At 43.1% G+C, this 20,477-nt stretch overlaps 2 protein-coding genes across 2 annotated transcripts in view; both read left to right on the top strand.

The window, feature by feature from the left end:
• mylka (myosin, light chain kinase a) overlaps window positions 1-8,909 on the top strand; it is a 45,323-nt gene extending 36,414 nt beyond the window's left edge. The window contains 11 exon segments of the mRNA XM_048239499.1: window positions 1,122-1,424; window positions 1,570-1,602; window positions 1,698-1,788; window positions 2,028-2,231; window positions 2,770-2,987; window positions 3,325-3,448; window positions 5,621-5,773; window positions 6,031-6,154; window positions 7,071-7,161; window positions 7,422-7,550; window positions 7,941-8,909. Of these exon segments, the coding sequence (XP_048095456.1) occupies window positions 1,122-1,424; window positions 1,570-1,602; window positions 1,698-1,788; window positions 2,028-2,231; window positions 2,770-2,987; window positions 3,325-3,448; window positions 5,621-5,773; window positions 6,031-6,154; window positions 7,071-7,161; window positions 7,422-7,550; window positions 7,941-8,191 (1,721 nt within the window). The 3' untranslated portion in view covers window positions 8,192-8,909.
• A 2,266-nt stretch (window positions 8,910-11,175) lies between these two features.
• fmnl2a (formin-like 2a) overlaps window positions 11,176-20,477 on the top strand; it is a 59,878-nt gene continuing 50,576 nt past the window's right edge. The window contains 1 exon segment of the mRNA XM_048238446.1: window positions 11,176-11,769. Coding sequence (XP_048094403.1) covers window positions 11,656-11,769 — 114 coding nt within the window. The 5' untranslated portion in view covers window positions 11,176-11,655.

The raw sequence follows: 20,477 nt of genomic DNA, 5'->3' as shown, positions 1-20,477 counted from the left end.
TCATTGGAGGTGCTCCACTTTCCACAAGCCATCGGTCAACAGTGCAGAGATGTGAGCCACTGGCCAGATAGGGGGAAGCTGTTCCCATTCTTGTGACTCTTGTGAAGTAGGCCCCGACCCAGTATCGGGGATTTCTGGAGCAGCTCCATCCATTATTATGCCGGTCCCCATAAATGGCCTGTTTATGATGTGCCTCCCTCCCTCCAAGAGCACTATTAACACTTCAAAGAGACCACGAGACCCTGGCTTAACGGCAACGCAGCCACTTCATTGCTTGTTAGTTAGTGCATTTGAGTGAATGTTCTCCTCCCCTTTCTGCAGTGAAATGCATCCTGTCTGTCTGAGTTATGAGAGTTCATACAGTCGGTGCCTAGCAGGCGAGCAGTGGTTTATAAGGCCAAAGGTGAATCCACTGAAAAATCAGATTTGTCCACCACAGATTACGCTTCATAGGGAGATAGATAGATAGATAGATAGATAGATAGATAGATAGATAGATAGATAGATAGATAGATAGATACTTTATTGATCCCCAGGGGAAATTCAAGAGCAAGAGTGGAGGTCTACCTACTCGCATGTACTGTGCTTTCAAGGGAGCATACTGTAGGCAACAGCCTCCACTGAGCAGCAGTCAGTTCAGCAGTTATGTAGGTCTGTCCTCTCCATCACAACAGCTGTGCGGTGGTACCACAGGGGAGCTGACATTTGTGAGGCAGAGGGAGCTGTATATATTCCCCATAGATAAACTCATTGTGTTGTTCCAGGTGTCTGAAGAAAAACATGTTTGTCTCTATGGAGACTTCTGACAGGTTCACAAGCAACACCTGGTTTTATAAAGCTAGCTACTATGTCTGCTTTGTCATTTTTATGTATCTTATGTGAGACATACAAAATGCTGTTAAGATGTTGTGCATGTAAACTGCACCACTGAAAGCACAAGGTGGATTGAGATCTCTGTTAAGGCCTCAACGTTAACTTTTTAAAAGTGGTTAAAAGTGGTTGCCAGCTTGGCAACCAGGCATGAGGTTTTGGTTGCCAAATCTTGTTGCCTTGTAACAATTTGGTAGCCAAGGGCAACCGGGCAACCATTAATGTCGAGCCCTGCTTTCTGTGATTCTCAGACAAACCTGACCCCCCTGCCCGTGTCCCCACCATCTCGGAAATTGCCAAGACCACCCTCACCCTGCAGTGGCGCGGCCCGTCCTACGACGGTGGTAGTGCGGTCCAGTCCTACAACCTAGAGATATGGGATTCTGTGACCAAGAAGTGGAAGGACCTGGCGTCCTGCACCAACACCTACTACTACGTCCAGAACCTCACAGCAGACCGGGAGTATAAGTTCCGCGTGCGGGCCATCAACATCTATGGAACCGGGGAGCCCAGTGCAGAATCTGTCGCGGTTACTGTGGGAGTGGAAGAAGAGGGTGAGCTCCTCCTTGTGGCCAATTTAGGAACAGTCTTCAAATCAGCTGGAGCTCCTTAGACAAGACCAAAAATGTACTGTTATAAGGAGTTCTTTGTAACAGTGTTTTGTTTTTGTTTTGTTTTGTTTTGTTTTATAATGAATAGAGCCAGAGGAGGAGCCTGAGGTATCTGATGACGGTATGTGCCTACTTCAGATATGAACATTTTTTATATGTTTATATATGAGAGACCATTGTGTTCACTGTAAATATGTTGTGGCATGGTTCTTTTAGAAAATGAGAAGGTGCCAGACTATAAAACGGTGTCCATCAAAACTGATGTGAATGTCAAAGATCTCTACAACGTAGAAGATAGACTAGGAGCGTAAGTATCAATGTTGTTGTTTTGTGCTTAAAGTGCTCAAAGACAGAACGCCCACATAGATTTCTTAATCAAGTGCTTCTCTATACGTATTTTCATTTAGCCTAAATGTATTATATGTTTCAGGATGGTTATAATCCTGACAATAATTTGTTTGCTTTTCAGAGGAAAAAGTAACTTTTCACTTTACTAAATGTGTTAGCTGATATGTGTTGGAATTTTGTGTTGATATACTTTTCAAGGGGGAAATTTGGAACAGTATTTAAACTCATCGAAAAATCCACTAAGAAGGTGTGGGCTGGGAAGTTCATCAAAGCGTATTCAGAAAAAGAAAAGAAAGAGGTGAGGGATGAGATCGGCATCATGAACAACCTTCACCACCCCAAGCTGGTCCAGTGTGTCGATGCATTTGAGTGTGAGGCAAACATCGTCATGGTTTTAGAAATGTGAGTACCCTTTCCTCCTTGAGAGTCCATCTGTACTAGCCTCCAAGAAGCCTTTGTAAGGGCCAGTTGTATGCTTTTGTAATCCTTCTTTTTTATTATTATTTTAAGTGACAATTGTTTTGTCATTTCATTATCACTCAGGTTTGCAGCAGACTGCGCACTGCTTTGAATGCCATGTATGTTGAAATCATAAATACCTATCATAGCAGACGTGCTCAGTGCCCAGTGTACTTCTGGCACTGTCACTAACCCAGCATTCCATGCCTAGACTCGCTGGACTCGCTGAATGGAAAACTGTTGATTTAAATATGGCTGAGGAAAGCAGAGCAGCTTTTTCTCAAGGATGTGAAATATGCAGACAAAGTTAAAAATAGTGGCTTCCCAGTGAAGAAAAACAGGACACTTAACTTTCTTGACACAAAAGCTTGACCTCATGCACAAGTTTAGTCTCCCTCGGCCTGCCTTCAGCATGAGCAATTGTAAATGGCAACCGTTCTGATTTGTGGACATAACTGAATGCTAATGTGGTGGCTCACAGGATTTCGGGGGGAGAGCTGTTTGAACGAATCATCGACGAGGACTTTGAGCTGTCCGAGAGGGAGGTGATCAAGTACATGCTGCAGATTGTGGCTGGCGTCAACTTCATCCACAAGCAAGAGATCGTCCACCTCGACCTCAAGCCAGAGAACATCATGTGTGTCAACAAGACGGGCAGCAAGATTAAGCTCATTGACTTTGGCCTGGCCCGTAGACTAGGTAACTTGACTTCACCCTGATCTTTGTGAAGCTTTTTTCCATGATTTTTCCAAAATTTTTCATTAGCAGGTACCATGCAGCTTAAACTTTGGCTATGATGCTTGATACGTACAATGTGGACATTGATAGTTTCTTCATAATATTCAGGACTCAGCATTGTAGACTTGTTTGTAGCAATCTTCTGAAACATACTTTATCAATTAAATCCAATTCAATGTTGCTTTATTGGCGTGACAGTAGGTACAGTGTTACTAAAGCATAAAAATATAACAGCATAATAACTTATAGAATAACATTGCAGCATTTATCTTTATGTGCATTTTTTGATGTACTACAGGAGGTGGGGGAAAGCTCAAAGTTCTTTTTGGAACACCCGAGTTTGTGGCTCCTGAGGTGATCAACTATGAGCCCATTGGTTACCCCACAGACATGTGGAGCATAGGGGTCATCTGCTACATCCTGTAAGTATGAGTGTGCTTGCGGGGATGAAAGGAGATGTTCACCTTTGCTTCTCCACAGTCTGCTGTCTTTGTTCTTTCAAGCGTACACTGGTCATGGATGGCCAGAGAAGGAATTTGTGTAATCGTCTGTCCTCTGCCTGCCTTTTCCTGTTCAGTCTCGAGCCTTTGATTTCCATTAAAAAAAAGAGAACATACAGGCAAAATTAATAATGAATAAATACAGGGGACGGCTTTATTTTTTCATGGTCTCACTTGAAACAAACAAAACCCTCTGAAATATATCTCCCTGTGTCAATGCTCACACATCCACTTAATCATCGTAATACGGCAGCCACATGGGGAGGAGAAGGGGTGCTTTGAACGCCATGCGGCTCTGATTTCATACTGGACCATACGTCTGCTACCAGGTGGTCCTGGGGCCCGCTCCAAGCCCAGGTTTATGTACACTGCAGCCCTGGCGGGAACTTCAGAGGAACGCTTATAGGCTCCGTAAACGGATCCGACGGCACGCCTCTCCTCGCCTCTCCTCTCCTCTCCTCTCCTCTCCTCTCCTCTCCTCTCATCCCACACACCATGCACAGGGGGCCCCATTTGAGCGCCGTGGCTCCCCTTCAGCGCCCCACTTCGCCCCGGCTCTGTCCACATAACTCTGCTTCCCGGTGTTTGCACTGAGACGCTATCGTCTCCATCAGCCACTGATTTGTGGGAGCCCCTGGCCCCATCCAGACAGCCAGCCCCCAGAACTTTAACCATGAGGGCCCATGCGTAGACAGAAACTGAGCCACAGGAAATTAGGGATGCTAGTGGCACCTGTTTGTGCCAGGGGATGGCATTGCAGTGCGGTGTATGTTGCAGGAGGGCATTGCCATCTGAGAGATATGCCCGAAGCCGCTTACTTATCTTAACTATTTTTTTTTTTACATTTTGTTTTCAAAGTAATTTTAGTCAAACTGTAATTGCGTATTGTTATTTGATTTATCTTTACTCAGTCAAAACAACAAAACTGCAATTTGATTGATATTACCTGAAATAAATAATTAAATAGCCTGACCAAACTCTTCATATGATCTTCCATCCAGGGTGGAGTATTGTAGTTAGGCACTGCATTCCCATAAAAGTTATTGGGTTCACTCTGGTCTGGAGATCCTCTATTGGATTTTCTTTTTTGAATGTGGCGTCCGAGATAAACACAGTCTAGAATTAAATTTAAACACAATTTAAAAGCCTCTTACCAAACAGAATAAATACTATTTACTTACAATGCCACTGACTTTCAAAACATTACAAATAGATGTCTTTTCTTATTTTCATCAGAGGTTGTACAGTATATGAGAAAAATTCAGTAAATGTGGTGTGTTTTATGCATTATGACCAAACACTGTGATTACTGTAGGCCTAGTGCTTAGGCCTAATTAACATATCAGTTCTTATGTTTTGTACATTGTTGTAAAATCAGGCATAATTTATCTTATACCTTTCAAATGGAAAAGTATGAATACCATCTGTATTCCGCATGTGGCTACTCTGTTGCTACTCTATTATCGCCTTTGATATCACTAATGGCTTAATGTTTAATTCATGTGAATTTTTCATACATTATCTGGTTTTGTTTACATTAGGAATTGTTGCTGATAGATCTAACAATAGATAATTCTCCATTGAATTTGCCTGCAGCTCTCATATCTCAGACATTTACTGCACAGTCATGATTTAATGAATGCCTGTTTTTCCATAGCATAAATATACAAAGCTAGACTTGATCTTATCCTTAAGAGTCCTTAACCCTCTTCCTGACATCAAAACAGATGCAATACTATCAAACTTTTTCAGTTAGGCCACATGCAAGACCATACACTAACATTTACAGTGTAGCTACACCAGGCGCGTAACTGAAGAGTTCCGTTCGCGACGCGTAAAATCCATTTTAGATGAATGGTCTATTTTGTTCGAACGTACGTGTAGCTACTTCCATTGATTATAGTGGAAGCTAATTGTTGCAGCAGACGCAATGCGAACGGAACGCTTCAGTTACGTGCCTGGTGTAGCTCAGCCCTTATATATAATATCAGCTTTTTGTTGAAACTTAAATGATCTCAGATTATGCATGTTGGATTCTACATCACTCTTCATTCACTTACTCTCTCTCTCCCTCTTTTTCTCTATCTCTCTCAGGGTTAGTGGGCTGTCTCCATTCATGGGGGATAATGACGGTGAGACGCTGGCTAATGTTACCTCAGCTACCTGGGATTTTGAAGATGAGGCCTTCGATGACATCTCAGACTCGGCTAAGGACTTCATCACCCAGCTCCTGAAGAAGGATAAGAAGTAGGGCCATCACTGCTGAACCTCCCCACATTGTGTCTCTGGCTTTGATCAGTGTTACAAGTGTTGTACTAGCTTACGTGTCAGGGGGATCTTTGATTCACTGCCACAGTGGTAGGCTAGATGTTAATTCACACACACACACACCCCCCCCCCACACACACACACACACACACACACACATGCACACACATTAATCTCTGTTTGCAATGTGTTCACTCTCACACACCACCTCTCATATGACTTGTGGGTTCTTGCAGTGCCCGTCTGACGTGTGATCAGTGCCTAGAACACCCATGGATGAAACAGGACACCAAAACTATGGAGGCCAAGGCGCTCTCCAAAGAGAGAATGAAAAAGTACCTCTTAAGGAGAAAATGGCAGGTAACTGGAAAGTCTCCCTGAGAAGGGATCAGACTCATGGGCATCTGTGCTGAGTGTAGGGATCTGTTCCATGATTAATGGTGGGGTGAGGGTTTCAGAAGTAAAATTGAACTGAGCATTCTGTCCGTCTGGAAATCCAGCTGTTGAAATGGATAAAATAAATAGATGGTTCTGCTTAAAATAGATATTTCTGAAGGTCTTTGCTTTCTGTGTCTATTCAAAATGTTCATTGGTCACTTGTTGTGCACCTTGAAAGAGACTTAAAGGTGCAGTCAACGATTGTGCAGGGAGTCATGTTTGTTTATGTTTATGTTTACACTTTTGTCCAAAACAACATAGATTTTAACCAAGGACCAAATTAAATATACCAGAGGTAGCTCACCCCTCCCTTCAGTATTCCCAGAAAAACTCCACACAGGCTTTTTCGTTTTTGTTTGAGGAGCAGGCTGCCCCCACTTTGTTTGTTTCCAGTTTTCGAACCCTGGGCTGCCTACAGAGTTTTTACAGTGTACTCACGGAATGGGCAGCTAGCGGACCAGAGGAGATGATTGCTGAATGTGGCAAAAAAATGTTGTGGCCATATGACCACCGACTGCACCTTTAACATTTCGACATTTAACTTGACTTCCATAGCTTTTCGTGTGAAATAGTGAAATATATACGCCACTTGTTTATACAACAGGAAACTTGCATCATCTGCTTCCAGCTAAAAGGGAATTCTGTAGAATGTCATCATCTGCTTCCAGCTAAAAGGGAATTCTGTAGAATTCATTCAAACTGAAATTGAGCTGCTATGGAAAATTCCAGTGAATATTAGTCTGGCAGAAAGTTGCATATTAAAACGTATTCTTAGAATTTAGGAGTGCTTTATTTGTACCACTGAAGTGAGTTGACCATGTTGTCATTTCCTTGGCAGAAAACGGGACATGCATTGCGGGCCATTGGCAGACTGTCCAACATGGCAATGATGGCTGGCCTCCATGCCAAGAAGGGATCTCCCACAGAAGGTGGCATGTCAACAAAGTTCACTCTTTTCTAAATACATGAAGCAGCCATGTCATCCCAGCTTGGGCCAGTTGTTTTATTAATGTCACCCAGAGTTCTCTCAGCCCCTCTGTTAATGCACTTTTGGGATGTGCATCCTAAAACAGAACAAAAACCCTCCAGTACACCAACTTTCAACCCAACTGAAGTGCTCTCATTTCTGAGTGAAATGTTTTGAAATAGTGCAGTTTCTTAGTGGTTTGTGCTTTCTACTTTTGCACAGAGGATAGCCCATTCTTGGAAGCCATAGAGGCCGAGAACAGGACGCCTGTAAAGCCCAGCTTTGGCTCTGTCATTAAGGACGTGGAGGTGGTGGAAGGCAGCGCTGCCCGTTTCGAATGCAAGATCGAGGGTAAGGTTCAGATGGGACTCTCTCGCGGGTTAATGAAGATGCCTTGTCTTAAGCAGTTTATCAACAAACAGTCTGTAAGGTGTCCATACCGAATAGCAACACAAATAATACCACGTTCAATGAGCTTACATTAAGCCAATTAAGAATATTCTGGAAATATTCTGTCTGGATCCAGATAGGCATATCAACCCAATGAAGCACCTCCAGAGTGAGAACACCTCATGCCATGCAGGCTAATCCTATTCCCTCACAGATGTGGGTCACAGATTAACTCTGATTAGGGCCAAACAAGTTTAATCTGTTTTGATCTGTGTTGCATCTGTAATACAGTCAACATCCTGTTTGCACAGCAAAGCATGACCAATTGGTGGCTGTCCTTTCCCTCCCTAGGCTTCCCGGACCCCGAGGTGGTGTGGTACAAGGACGAGCAGCCGATCAAAGAGACGCGGCACCACCAGATCGATTATGACGAGGACGGCAACTGCAGCCTGGTCATCTCCGACGTGTCGGGTGACGACGACGCTAAGTACACCTGCAAGGCTGTGAACAACCTGGGGGAGGCGACATGCACGGCCGAACTCATAGTTGAGGTTATGGGAGGAGGAGGGGAGGAAGAGGAGGAGGAAGAAGAGGAGGAATAACCGGTACAAGATTTACATAAAGAAAGACACGGAAGACCTTGCCTCATTTAACACTACTTTGTTTACTAGTTGCTTTTGGTAAGGCACTCACTCTCTGGGAAAAGACTGTGGATTTATTGAAGATGGGCTTTGATCACTCTTGTGACGTTTTGTGCACTTTCAATTATTTCTTTTTTTTTTCGGTTGGTTTTCGGTTCGCTTTTTTCTTTTCATTTCTCTTCATTTACTCAACAGTAACAAACAGATATCAGATATCAGTATTTATAACTTAACCATGAAATTATCCACATTCCAGCTGGTATGTTTAACCAATTATTTTAAGGTTTTCTGTGACTTTTCATTGAGTGTTCTCCCAACCAAACAAGCCTTAATCACAAGTGTGTTGTGTGTTCAACACTGAAGTATTGGACATTTGGCAGGTCTGCCACTCCTTTTAAGAGGTTTTCCTTTAGAGCAGCTTAAGCACAATTATTCAATGTTATTTGTGTATTGGTTTGAAGTTGTTTTCTTAGGCACTTACCAGTTTTCACTACTTTTTCAGTTTCACTACTCTTACCAAATGATGCAGTTAGATCCATGTTTTCTATTAGACTATGTAGATTATATTTCCCTAATTTTTATAAAATGTACCAGTTTGACAAAGTTCAGATTATCTTGTAATGAGAACTCTGCAGTTTTAGTTACTCACTGTTATAGAATAAATTTTATCACAAAAGTACATTGTTTTCTTTTTATGAGTGGGTTGTGGACTTGTCTATAACAGCAGAAAATAACTCAGTGTAGACAGAGCTCCTTTTCTTCTGATATACAGTAGCAATATGAGGGAAATGTATATTTAGAAGTACAAAGAATGTAGTACTTGCAATACCATATATAACCACTAGGTGTCTGTGTTGCATTCTGCAGTGTGACTCTCCAGTACATTTGCTTACCATGAATGGCATCAGCATCTAGTCCAAAATCATTCTGGATTTTAGAAACTTCAATTATTGTATACATGCTTTCACCATGTTTTTGTTAGATTTCTGCTGTACTTGATAGAATGTATTAGTTTATTTCCTGTTCCGACACAAAAGGCTGAGAGCCTGCTGCCCCTGTATGACTGCAGACAGACCAGGGTCTGGTCTATTGATTGTATTATAAAGAGGGGCATGGCTGTGGGGTCTGGCAACACTCGTCGTGTGGATTACAATGTTCTCTCTGTGCGTCATTTCGGCCTCCACACCCATGAGTGTGCACCGCGGGCCCTGAAGAACACTACTCCTCTTTGGCCGCCTCGCAGTCAAATTTAGCAACATCTGCCGGAGCAGCGTCCCCTGTGAGACGCCCCGACACAGAGATTGCATTGTTTGGCCATTACTTTTGGCACGAGTTTGGCATTTTACATTTCCTTGTAGTTCACTCCAGAACCCTCAGGAGATCTGAAGCCTAGTTGATATCTGACAGCTGTGGGGTGTCTCCCTCCTCACCTTCTTATGGTATCCTCCCACTGAGAGGAAACCATATGAAGCTGCAGCCTACAGCTGTTGCATGCTTTTGAACCACAGCTTGGTGAGCTACCAAACATGTGGGAGGACTCAGATCAGATGTTACTATCAACCATCTACTTTTTATCTACTAAGCAACTTTATATCACTTTGGGGTCTAGTTAGCCTTATAATTAGACCAACTGCTGCCAGTGTGCTACCGGTTCACATCCTCTTGCTGGTTTTGTTATAGCCCCATTAATAGCGCTACTTTTGGGAGCATATTCTATTAACATTGTGGTCTTATAAGGGCTTTATAACAGATTTATAAAAAATACAAAGCCCACTGCTCTGTAACAATACCAACAACAACCCAAAAAAGGCTTTATATAGGCTTGCATTATGTTAACAGACACATAAGAAAGGTTGGGGATAAAGTGTCCAAACATCCTGTATGTCCCCTCAGTGGAGAGCCCCCACTCCCCATCAGACGGCCTGTCTGGGGGACACCTGAGCCCTTCGCTGGCCTCCCCTGCCAGCTGAGCTCCGTCTGTCTGTGATCCCACTGCCCACCAGGACCATGCCGGCCCCACCCAGACTCCCTGCTGACCACTTATCGTTCAACACTCTCAGCAATCGTGTGTGTGTATATGTGTGTGCTCTCAGTTCCTCCTAAAGGACAGTCACTTATTCAGACTTCTCATGTTTTTTTGTTTGTTTATTCTGTTCATTTTGCAACTGGAAGTTACAAGTAATCTAGTAATCATACAGATTATCAGTCTGGGTGTAAGTAGACCTAGGCAAAATATATGGCAGTGTATAGCACACATATTAGATCTTTGATTGTAGGTAGCCTATTGAATTTCATTGAACTGTGTGGCACAATTGAAAATACATTAGGCCTACTGGAGTTTATAACGGCCCTAGGGCTAGGCTACTTCATTAGGCAACATTCAAAAGTAGCCAAACAATTTAAGTGGAAATCTTATTTAAGAGGATTTGTAGGCCTACTTTTACATTTTTAAATTGCATTTTGGTCTGTGTCTCAATGCATCTGTGCTGTGGAGTGAAGTGACCTTGCTCAAGCTGCCGCCCTGTTGATGCTGTCCTTTAAAAATCCCTCAACATCTGGAGCGTCTCTCACAAAAGTCCCAATGATATCATCCACTCAAGTTCAGACCCCGCCCTGTTTGTCCTGGATCCTGCTTGCATCTGCTCAGACAGTTTTCTGAGAGTGTCTAAATAGGGGAAATTGTAGCCTATAGACTGGTTCTCGCGTTATGGTGACAAATCTGTAAAATTTCGTGTAACTATTCCCGGAAGTATTCTCTCACAAATGGCCTGCTCATAGGTTTAGTAAGGACCAGCCTTACAGTGTTTTGGGAGCGTTAAGCTGACAAATCATAATAACAACGAAAAAAAGTTTTCACAAAAAGTATATGTCGGGGACTTCAAGTACCATAATGCAACCGGACAAAACATCGTCTCCCTTAACTACGGCTTTTTGGCACGCCCAAGTGGGAGGCCAATCTGAAAAGGTTTATTGTGTAGAACTGTGATTCAGTGTAGTGTGCGGTGCAGTGTGGATCCTTAACTGTATCTGTTGGTCAGCATTGGAAGGATTAACAGGCAACACAGACGGGGGACCGCTTAGCCTGAATCATGCACATCGTCACCATAACAGCTAACTGGGAGTGGTGCAGAAATTGTGCAAGATACGGATAAGGCACGTTTTTTGATTTCATTGCGCGGTTGCTTAAGTTGCTGCCGAATTCCCCCCGAACGTTATAATGCTTGAGGAAAACTCTTGTCTTTGGTTAAGTCGCCTTTTACTGCTTGCGCCAAGTGTGTGTCGGTGTGAAGTGATCAGACTGGGATAAAGCTGGAGAATTAGGGACTTCTTCCAATATCGGATACCTTTTTTGTTTTATTCTCCGTGATTTTTGAAGTGGAGGACGAGAAGAGAAGACGACTGAAGTGTTCCCACCACCTTGAAACATGGGGAACGCAGGGAGTATGGACCAACAAACTGACTTCAGGGCACATAACATGCCCTTAAAACTGCCCATGCCGGAGCCAGGTGAATTAGAGGAACGATTTGCTGTCGTTTTGGTGGGTAAAACACAACTTTACTTTATGTTTCATGTCTTTGAAATTATGTTCTATTCTTTGTTCGACCCATGCCTCTCTTTTCGTCCGCACATCTGTTTGGGGCTGGTCTCAGAACTAGCGAGCCAACTCATTCACACGCTGCGTATGATTCTAACATCTTTGTAAGTTAGCTAGCAAACTGAGTTTCTTTGAGTTTTCAGCTTAACCAATTTCAAGAAACATTGATTTTTTTGTGTCAATTGTGTTTGTGCCTAATTTTTTTTAGGGTTAAGGTTTGTATTCGTGTGCCAAAAGAAAGGCAGTGAAAGATGACTTATCTGTTAGTACGTCTAAGAACGTTATTATGCAACTTATGTAGAAGGCTAACCTTATAGCTAATTTAGTACCTTTGAAACTAATTTACAGATGTGACAGTTTTGTGTGATATTGTTGGTTGATGTTAATTAATGCCACATACGTACCAATAACGTTATACAATTACCTCTCGTAAGTCTACATAGACAATATTGATAGCCTTTGGTACATGTACGTTAATTCGTTTTTTTGAAGTAGGCTATGTTAATCCTTTCAGAATAAAAAGCTACTCAAGTTTGCTAAAGGCTAGCCAAATTGTAAAGTAAACCCTAACAGTTATCTCCAAAGATGAGTCGAACAAGCCCGATGCTACCTTCTAATGAATAAACCATAGACTGTATACAGTCTGTGGAATAAACACATCAAGTCACTGGTGACAAACATTTTAGTTTTATTGAAGTTTGGTAATCGTGTCATTCCTATTAACTTGCCTTCTTCCTGTTATCAGTTTCTCCATACTGAATGTTTAGACCTAAGACATAGGCTAATGTTTAAGTGATCATACATTGAGATGTTTTTTTTTTGAGCCACAACGAGTAGCCTAGTCTTGGGATATTCCAAACACCTGTTTGCAAAGTCAACCTAATTGTTGCCTAACTTGTATACCCAATAACCCTTATGTTTTTATGAATTGATTCTGACAACAACACATTCAGTTCTTAGGTACTTTTCAGTTGCAGCTATCCAGAAATCTTGTCACACCAGATTTCGGTCAGAGCAGCCACATTTCAAAATGCAAAGGCTCTTGTAATGAGACGTCTCCTTGAACGTGGGGTTGCACCTGTGTATGCCAGATGAATGTGAAGAATGTGTTATGATGAACTTCAGACTTGAGAGCAGTTCTATTTGAGCTGGTGGGCAAACAGACTTTGGCAGAAGACATTAAAAAGAGTCGGCATCCTTCAGCTGGACACAATTTGATGAGGGTGTTTGAATGTGGGTCAGACATTAGGGTGGTTGAATCTAATGCTCCACTAAACTCCACATTAGGGCCTTAGCCGGGCAGCTTACACTCTTTTGAGCATGGGCCCATGGCTAACTCCCAGGAAATACTTCAGGTTGCCAGGCTTAGAATGCAACAGATCTCTCAGCCAGGCTCAGCATGAAGTGTCAATTAGTAACTTATACCTTAGGTGTAAGATGATAACTAACTAAGATTTAACATGTTTCATTTGAACAACAAATGTTACACAGCCAAGAGGAACACACTTTTTTTTAAGACAGAAGACTCAATTAATGGGTTGCGTTAGTTTGTTTTCATTAAATATGGATTGTGTGAGGGATATTTTCATCTTAAGAAAGGAAGGCATACAACCTACATTGCAGACGGACACGCAACAGTGACTTGAGGAAAGGAACAGAAAACTTAGAGCAGTTGGAAAGGAAATTAAATTTGCTTTGTTGTGAGTTATTCATCCATAACCTGAAGCAGTGGTTTTGTTTGCTGATAAAGCAGGCTAGAATCCCATGCTCCCTTTATTACCTAATGGAGCGAGTTTTTCGTGGGAGTCACTAATGCGTGTCACAGTGTTCTTGTTGGGGTATAATTGCTGCGTGTCCCAGGCAGATGAATCCTTCTCTCTTAGAGACAGAGGGAGAGAGATAGAGAGAGTGAGAGAGAGAGAGGCCAGACCACTGCTTTGTGCTGATGCAAGATGTGCATGCTTGAGTGCATGGCATTAGAAAACCTAATCCTGTCTGTTTCTAGGATCACCTGTTTCTTGTAGTCTGTGGAGAACAGAAGGCTGCTTCTTTGTTGTTTAGTCAAACCTGTCTACTCTATGATGCCTTAGTCCTAGGTACCACCATGATTCTTACAATATGGAGAAACAGACCACACAAGTATGATAGTCAACAGAGAATGCTAAGCCCATTACCAAACTTACTTAGAAGAGAATGAACTACAGAGTTCAGTAGTCAGCGCCCACAGAAGCAACTTCATCCTCATCAGGGCCTATGAAGACAGCAAGACATAGTCTAATCTCCTGCTCGTCTGGGATGGCAGCTTCACAACTCCCAGCTCCCATCTCAGGCTAAATCCCCCTAAGGTGGAGTGATGGATGACTGGTTGAGAGAGCGACTCTGTCTGGACTCTGAGCCTATATCTCACAGTGCCTGACTGGCGTGTCGGGCAACTCAAGCTTGGCTCGTCAGGCTGATGTCTTTACTCCTTGGCAGGCCTCTCTCCTCATGGCATTAGCAGTGTTTAGTGTTTTAATCGCAGCACTTAATGTTATTTACTGCTGTTTAAACCCTGATGCATGTCATCTGTGGCAGCTGGCTGCCCAGCTATTAATTGCATATGCAAGAGTGTGACTCAGGGTGTGAGTGTGATGTGCGCGACCTGTCACTCCGGTGCTATGATTGAATAATTAGCCTGCCCGTAAGAGAAAAGGCTAGTGCTAAGCCCTTTAAGCGCTGCTTGAACTCTACTGAGAGTACGGCATGTTATTTAGAGCTGTAGCTGTGTGTGTGACTTGGCGTCAGACCTTTTGCCTGCGACTGATTATTTTTACAGGCTATAAAAAGAAGACAGGAGAAGAGGAGAAAAGCCATAGAGGCTGAATTCTCTCACTGATCCAGGGGCAGGAACCACAGCCACAAATGACCATGCATTTTAATCACACCAGAAGAAAGTAACTATAAAAGACACGCCTGTGTCTAACTCTACAGCAGTCTACAGTGCCCTAAAAGAATGTGAAAATAGGCTACTTTCCTGAAAGTGCACTTCGTAATTTATATGTCAGTGTAAAGTGGGGAGAGAATGCCAAACACATTATGATGTTTTAGTGTAAATGTCACTGACAAATATAAGTATAGTCCAACAATTCTGTGCTAAAGGCATCCCCAAATTCCTTATTGTGAATTGTCCAACTTGTTCTCGTTCCCCTTCAGGATCTGCCTAGTTGTCTACATTTGTTTGTGTACAGTGTGTGACCTTCACTGTCGACGCACTAGTTAAAATGCTGAAAGAAATCTTTGACAATTATTTTCGAGAGATTGCAAAGGTTTGGAAAGGTCACAGCATGCTCCTGGCTGGTTTGGAGTGTCAGAACCAAGTGGCTCTTATTCCTGACACATTCAGAGCAGCTCCACAACTGAGGAATGCAAGGATCCCTGGAGTTGCAGCTGATATTTAAACCAGACATAACTGTGATGCTACGACTCAGCCAAGAGCAGAGCAACATATATTTTCTCTCACGTGACCTTGGTCCTTGACCATGAAAACTGAAAGTAATGTAAACGTCCTTTGTCTACGTCACATGTCTGGCCTGAGAGTTCATAAACATAGAACTGGAGGATAGGCTATGAGTTTCGTTTGGTCTGGGTTTTTTCCGCAATGTAAACTATGTATCAGTGGTGGAACCATGTCACTCACAAACATCATGTTACACTTGCATGGGGTTTTGAATATTTTACTGCCTCATCACCTCCATTTTTTTGGCTCAGTCTTGCATAATATACTGTCACTTTTGTTCTCAAGCAGGAACGCAAACTGCTATTGCCATTGGCGTTAAGTGTTTGTAGTGTCTTGGAATGTGCTCGTGTGGATATAGTCATCTCAGTGTTAATTCCCAGGAGGAAAACGGTTTGCAATGTTTGGCATTTCACTGTGTCTTTCAGGCAGGGGCATGTCTCAAAGCTCTAGCGTGGTTGCCATAGCAGCAGCGGCATGAGCGTTGTCTCCTCAAGGAGTTGAGACTGGATGAGATGAGTTTTACTGTCTATGGTTACACCAGGGGCGTGAATAAGAGTGTCTTAAATCAAGCATGCCAACTGTTTGGGACCTCTCAGTGTTCATGTCACTTACAGAATCGTGCTGTAAACGACGCACTTCACTTTTTAAAAACTTTTTATTAACTTTTACAAATGCTGTAAATGTATAATTTAAGAAAAAAGGTATGGCCTGTTGTACTTACATTGTTATACCTTGTTCAGTGAGGCTACACTAATTCAGTCAAAGTCAGGTAAAGAGACACACAGCCTAGGGTTATCTAACATTTAGGGCTATATTACAATTAATTATTTTCCACACCTCTCTTGAGTCATAGCCTCTGTCTTACTTGTTTATGAATCACTGTCCAAAAGACTGTAAAATCTTATTCGGTGTTGTGTGAGGGGTGAGTCACGTGTTGTGGCTAGAGCTCAGGAGTACCGGAAGATGACACCCCCCCAGGAAAAATGCAGTAGCTTTCCCCTCAGCTAACCATGCACTTTTCATGGAAACAGTGTGTTCACAGTCTTGAACACAATGATGGCTCTCTTAATTTAGTCAAGGCTCTGCCTCTGCTGAATGCCCTGCCTCGGCAGCAGAGCAGGAAAGTTTATGAGGCAGTTATTGGGGCTCACTTGAATGCCATATGGGAGCTGGTGGCTTAGCTTTTGTTATAGCTGGAGTTCTCAATAGTCAGCCCAGATTACATCTAAGCTGCTTTGTTTAAAGGCAGCCAAAGGGCCCCGATCATCTTTTTTTGTGTGTGTGTGTGTGTGTGTGTGTGTGTGTGTGTGTGTGTGTGTGAAACTGTGTGTGTGTTTTGCACTGTCTCTTGTGGCTCTACTTTGAAATTGTTCAACCCATGCACTGTTGACATTGTGGGCACAGAACATCTGTCTAAATATAGGGATAGCATGTTATTAGCAGACTTAATGTGTACGATCAAAGCTTTAGCAAGGGTGCCATATTTTGGTTACCTTTCTATATTCAACTTTGAAAAGACACTCCCACTAAACCTCCTAAAGTCCTAAAGTGGCATTGTTGAAGCTATTAGGATTGCACATTGATATTCATTTGAACATGATTCTAAAATGTTGTTGTTTATATATATATATATATATATATATATATATATATGTATATATATATTTTAAGGATGTATTTAAAATGGTTTAAAATCATTCAATTTGTAATTTGTACCCTCCCCACCTATGATTGGAGAGGATAGATGACTTCTGGAAGAGGTTTGCCACACAGTGAGGAGAACTCCTCCATAGCCACAGCTTGATAGGATTGGCTCAAGCCGTTATGCTTTTGTTCACCAGATGCTCTGAATTAATCCTTGATTAAATCGCTGATTTTCCTTTTAGATACATGCTATTTTTCCCCCCATAACTTATTTCCCCCTTCTGAGAACTCTTTGTTCTAAATAAATCTCCTGTTCTTGTGAAATCTAGGCATGACAGACCCCCCACCACGTGCATCCACCCACCGACTCTCACTTACTCTCAATAAATGTAAGAAGATTTCATGTACAGTAATGGCCAATGTTGAGGAGAACAAGAGTGCTCTTCAGCTAATTGTTAGTGACAAAGTGGTGTGCAGTGTGACATCATGAGTCACTGGACTTGTGTCAGTCACAGAGCTACCGTACATAAGCTACGCATCACTCACAGGCCGCTGCTCACACGTTACATGTCTGTCGCTTCACTTTTTTGCAGTTAATTGTGGTCTGTTTCAAGCATAAACCCTGTTGTGTCCTCCTCGAGACAATCTCTAATGTGTGGATAGAGAGAGGTGATGGAAACACACCACTGGTGTGAGGGAATTCCACAAGAGTTAGGTCTATTGTTTATTATCTAAAGAGTCATGTGAGGTGCTTTGCTTTGTTGACACATTTATAAAATGTTAAAATTGCAGGTGAGAAACCATTGTGATTATTGGCTATGTGTTGTTGACTGAGCCCTTAGAATAGAGGATGTTTTAAATCAGAAAACAGAATACTGCTAATTAAAACAGACTTTTCCTCTGGTTCTGACATGCCCTATACGGGTTAAAACGTGACAGTAGTTTATTGGTAGAGTTTTGAGACGCTGTGCTGGAACCCATTAATGTCTTAACTTTTATCTGTTGCAAAAACAGCCTGCCATGCTTTAGCTTGGGGATTTTATATGTTATTCTTTATGTAATTAGTCAGCTTTTAAGGATTGTTAAAGGAGAGTAGAGTATTAACAGCAACAGCAATCTTGCAATTACTGCACCATTAATGATAGGGTTGCTTTTCTTCGTGGAACTCTCAGAAGGTTACACGGTTGCAACAGTGCCCACAGGAGTAGCAGTGGACCAGCCATGCTCAACTGAAAGTAAGTCAAGTATCTGAAAGCCCCCTTAGCAAGATGGGATTAGGAGACAGTGCATTCCTCGCATTTCCACGCGGACTCTTCATTAAACAAGTGAACAATGCCCATTCTCAGGGCCGAAGCGTTGGCTCGGCCACGGCTGGAGTCCCGTGCGCCTAGCGCCAGAGAACAGAGGCGCTCTTTATTCCAGGCACGGCCCAAGAGCCTGGCACTGAACCCAGACCTGCCGGCATCCAGCGCCCTGCCCCTGGCCAGGGCCGTCACGCCGAGGCGAGCCGAGCCGGCTTCCCGTAGCAGAGGGGGGTGGGGTAGCGGGGTCTTACTGGGGAGGGTTTAGCACAGAATTGTTGGACTATACTTATATTTGTCACCCCCCAAAACTCCAGGAGGCCTCTCTGGCCAATTAGCCGTAGTTAAGAGCTACGTTTCTGCATCTCCGTCTGGGCGGGCGGGGAGTGGAGCTGCATGGGCTGAGTGCTCTGGGCTCAGTGCTCTGTCAGGCGAAGCCCAGGCTGTGGTTGCTGTATGAAAGTGGATTCCCCCACCTCCTCCTTTCTAAGGCTCTGCGTCAGTGCCTCAAGGCCCGCCGGCCGTCTGGCCGCGTGTCAGCCTTGTCGTGTGGGAACCAGACTCTTGGCCGCGCGTACTGCTGCTCGCTGGAACTTTCTGGTGGCTAGCGTTTGCTCTTCATTGCCCTGGCTCTGCCTTGCGGAGGTGGACACTGATACAACTCTGATTTGTAGCTGATCTGTGCTCTCGCATGGGCTCCACATGCACTCGCTGACACAGCTCTGATGGATGAGGCTGTGCGGAGACGTGAGGTCTCCTTGCATCACTCGTTAGCATAATCACCCTCTGATGTCGGAATCAAAAGACTTTTGAATCAAAAGACTCTCAGAGCCTGATTCAGTTCCTCTTCTGTATACTCACTGAGGGGATCCACTCCCTTGATTTATTTGCCAAATCAATGTGGATCGCAATAGTAAAGTCATTTTAAGCACACAGTGAACGTAAAGATGTGTTGTACAGTTGTACTCGATGACCTAACATACCCTGTAGAATCTTCAGCCTGTCTTTGCGAGAGAACATAAGTGAAGCTAAAATAATCCATACCACTGTCAACAGCAGTAAATATAGTAACAGAGATAAGATAGAGACACCTTTGTGTATTTTACAGGCCACTGTGTAGTTTATGCTCAGCCACGGCTGATGTGACCTCACTTTATGAGGTCAATATTCAACCAAGACAGCAAACTGTTTGTGCCATATTATGTCACGAGCAGCCATTGTTTGTGTCTGTCTTGACTCCATTGTCTGCCTCAGTGCTGTGCCTGGTGTGCTGTGTGGAACAGGTGTGGGGTGAAGTCACACATGGTCTGGCTGGCCTTACTCTTCTTTATACCTTCATAGTCAGTGTGCAGTCTGTGTAAGCAGCAGCGCTGGCAGAAAAGGCTAGCAGTTCAGGAGGAGAGTCACTCTTGGGCACTTTGCCCCATTGTAGTGAGATGCATGATGGGAAGAGTCAGTGCAAGGCTCCAGCCAAGGTGACAGCTGTTAAAAGGGGGCTTGGTAAAAGAGTCTTGCGGCCATGGCTCTATCGCTTTAATAAGTGTGGGTGTTTTTTTTATGTGATATTGAAAGGATAGATGTCCCAGCTGCTCCATTGACGTTTTGAATACAACAAACCTACACTAGTATACAACTAGTAACTACACTTTCTTACACTTTATTCACTTCATTAGGATTAAATGTCGCAGTAGCCTACTGTAGGATAGTCAAATGTCATATTATTTTTTATTTCAAGGATCTCAATGCAAACAAAAAAGGCTTTTGAAAATCACCTTCTTTCAGACTGGCTGTCAGGGGCTCATCTCTCCTTTATTTCAGCTGGGTTTTTAAGAAATGAGAAATGCCTGAGAGGAAAATACTCCTAATACCTAATACCATTTGAATTGCCCTAAAGACAGTCAGGACAAAAAGCAGTTCCTGGGTTAAGGGCTCAGACTGGCTGAAAAAAAAAACACTTTTGTTGGCTGATTGTTTTGGCAGTAAAAAAAGTGTTAAGTAATTACTTAATTCACTGTACCAATGGCAGTCAAGACACTGATACAGGTTAATCCGTAGCCTATGTGCTAGTAGTCTGATTTTCTTTTCAGTTTGCCTGTCAGGCTGCTGACTTCACTCCATAGTGAGACAGTGACTGAGTCTGCTGTCTGCTGCCCCTCTAATGGACTCTTACATTGTGGGGGGCGAGGGGGGTGGTAGGAGTGGGGGTATTG

This window comes from Alosa alosa, chromosome 3, assembly GCF_017589495.1.
Source record: "Alosa alosa isolate M-15738 ecotype Scorff River chromosome 3, AALO_Geno_1.1, whole genome shotgun sequence".
Classification (NCBI taxonomy): Eukaryota; Metazoa; Chordata; class Actinopteri; order Clupeiformes; family Clupeidae; genus Alosa; species Alosa alosa.
Note: the sequence above shows the minus strand (reverse complement) of the source record. Positions and strands in the feature narration are given on the sequence as shown.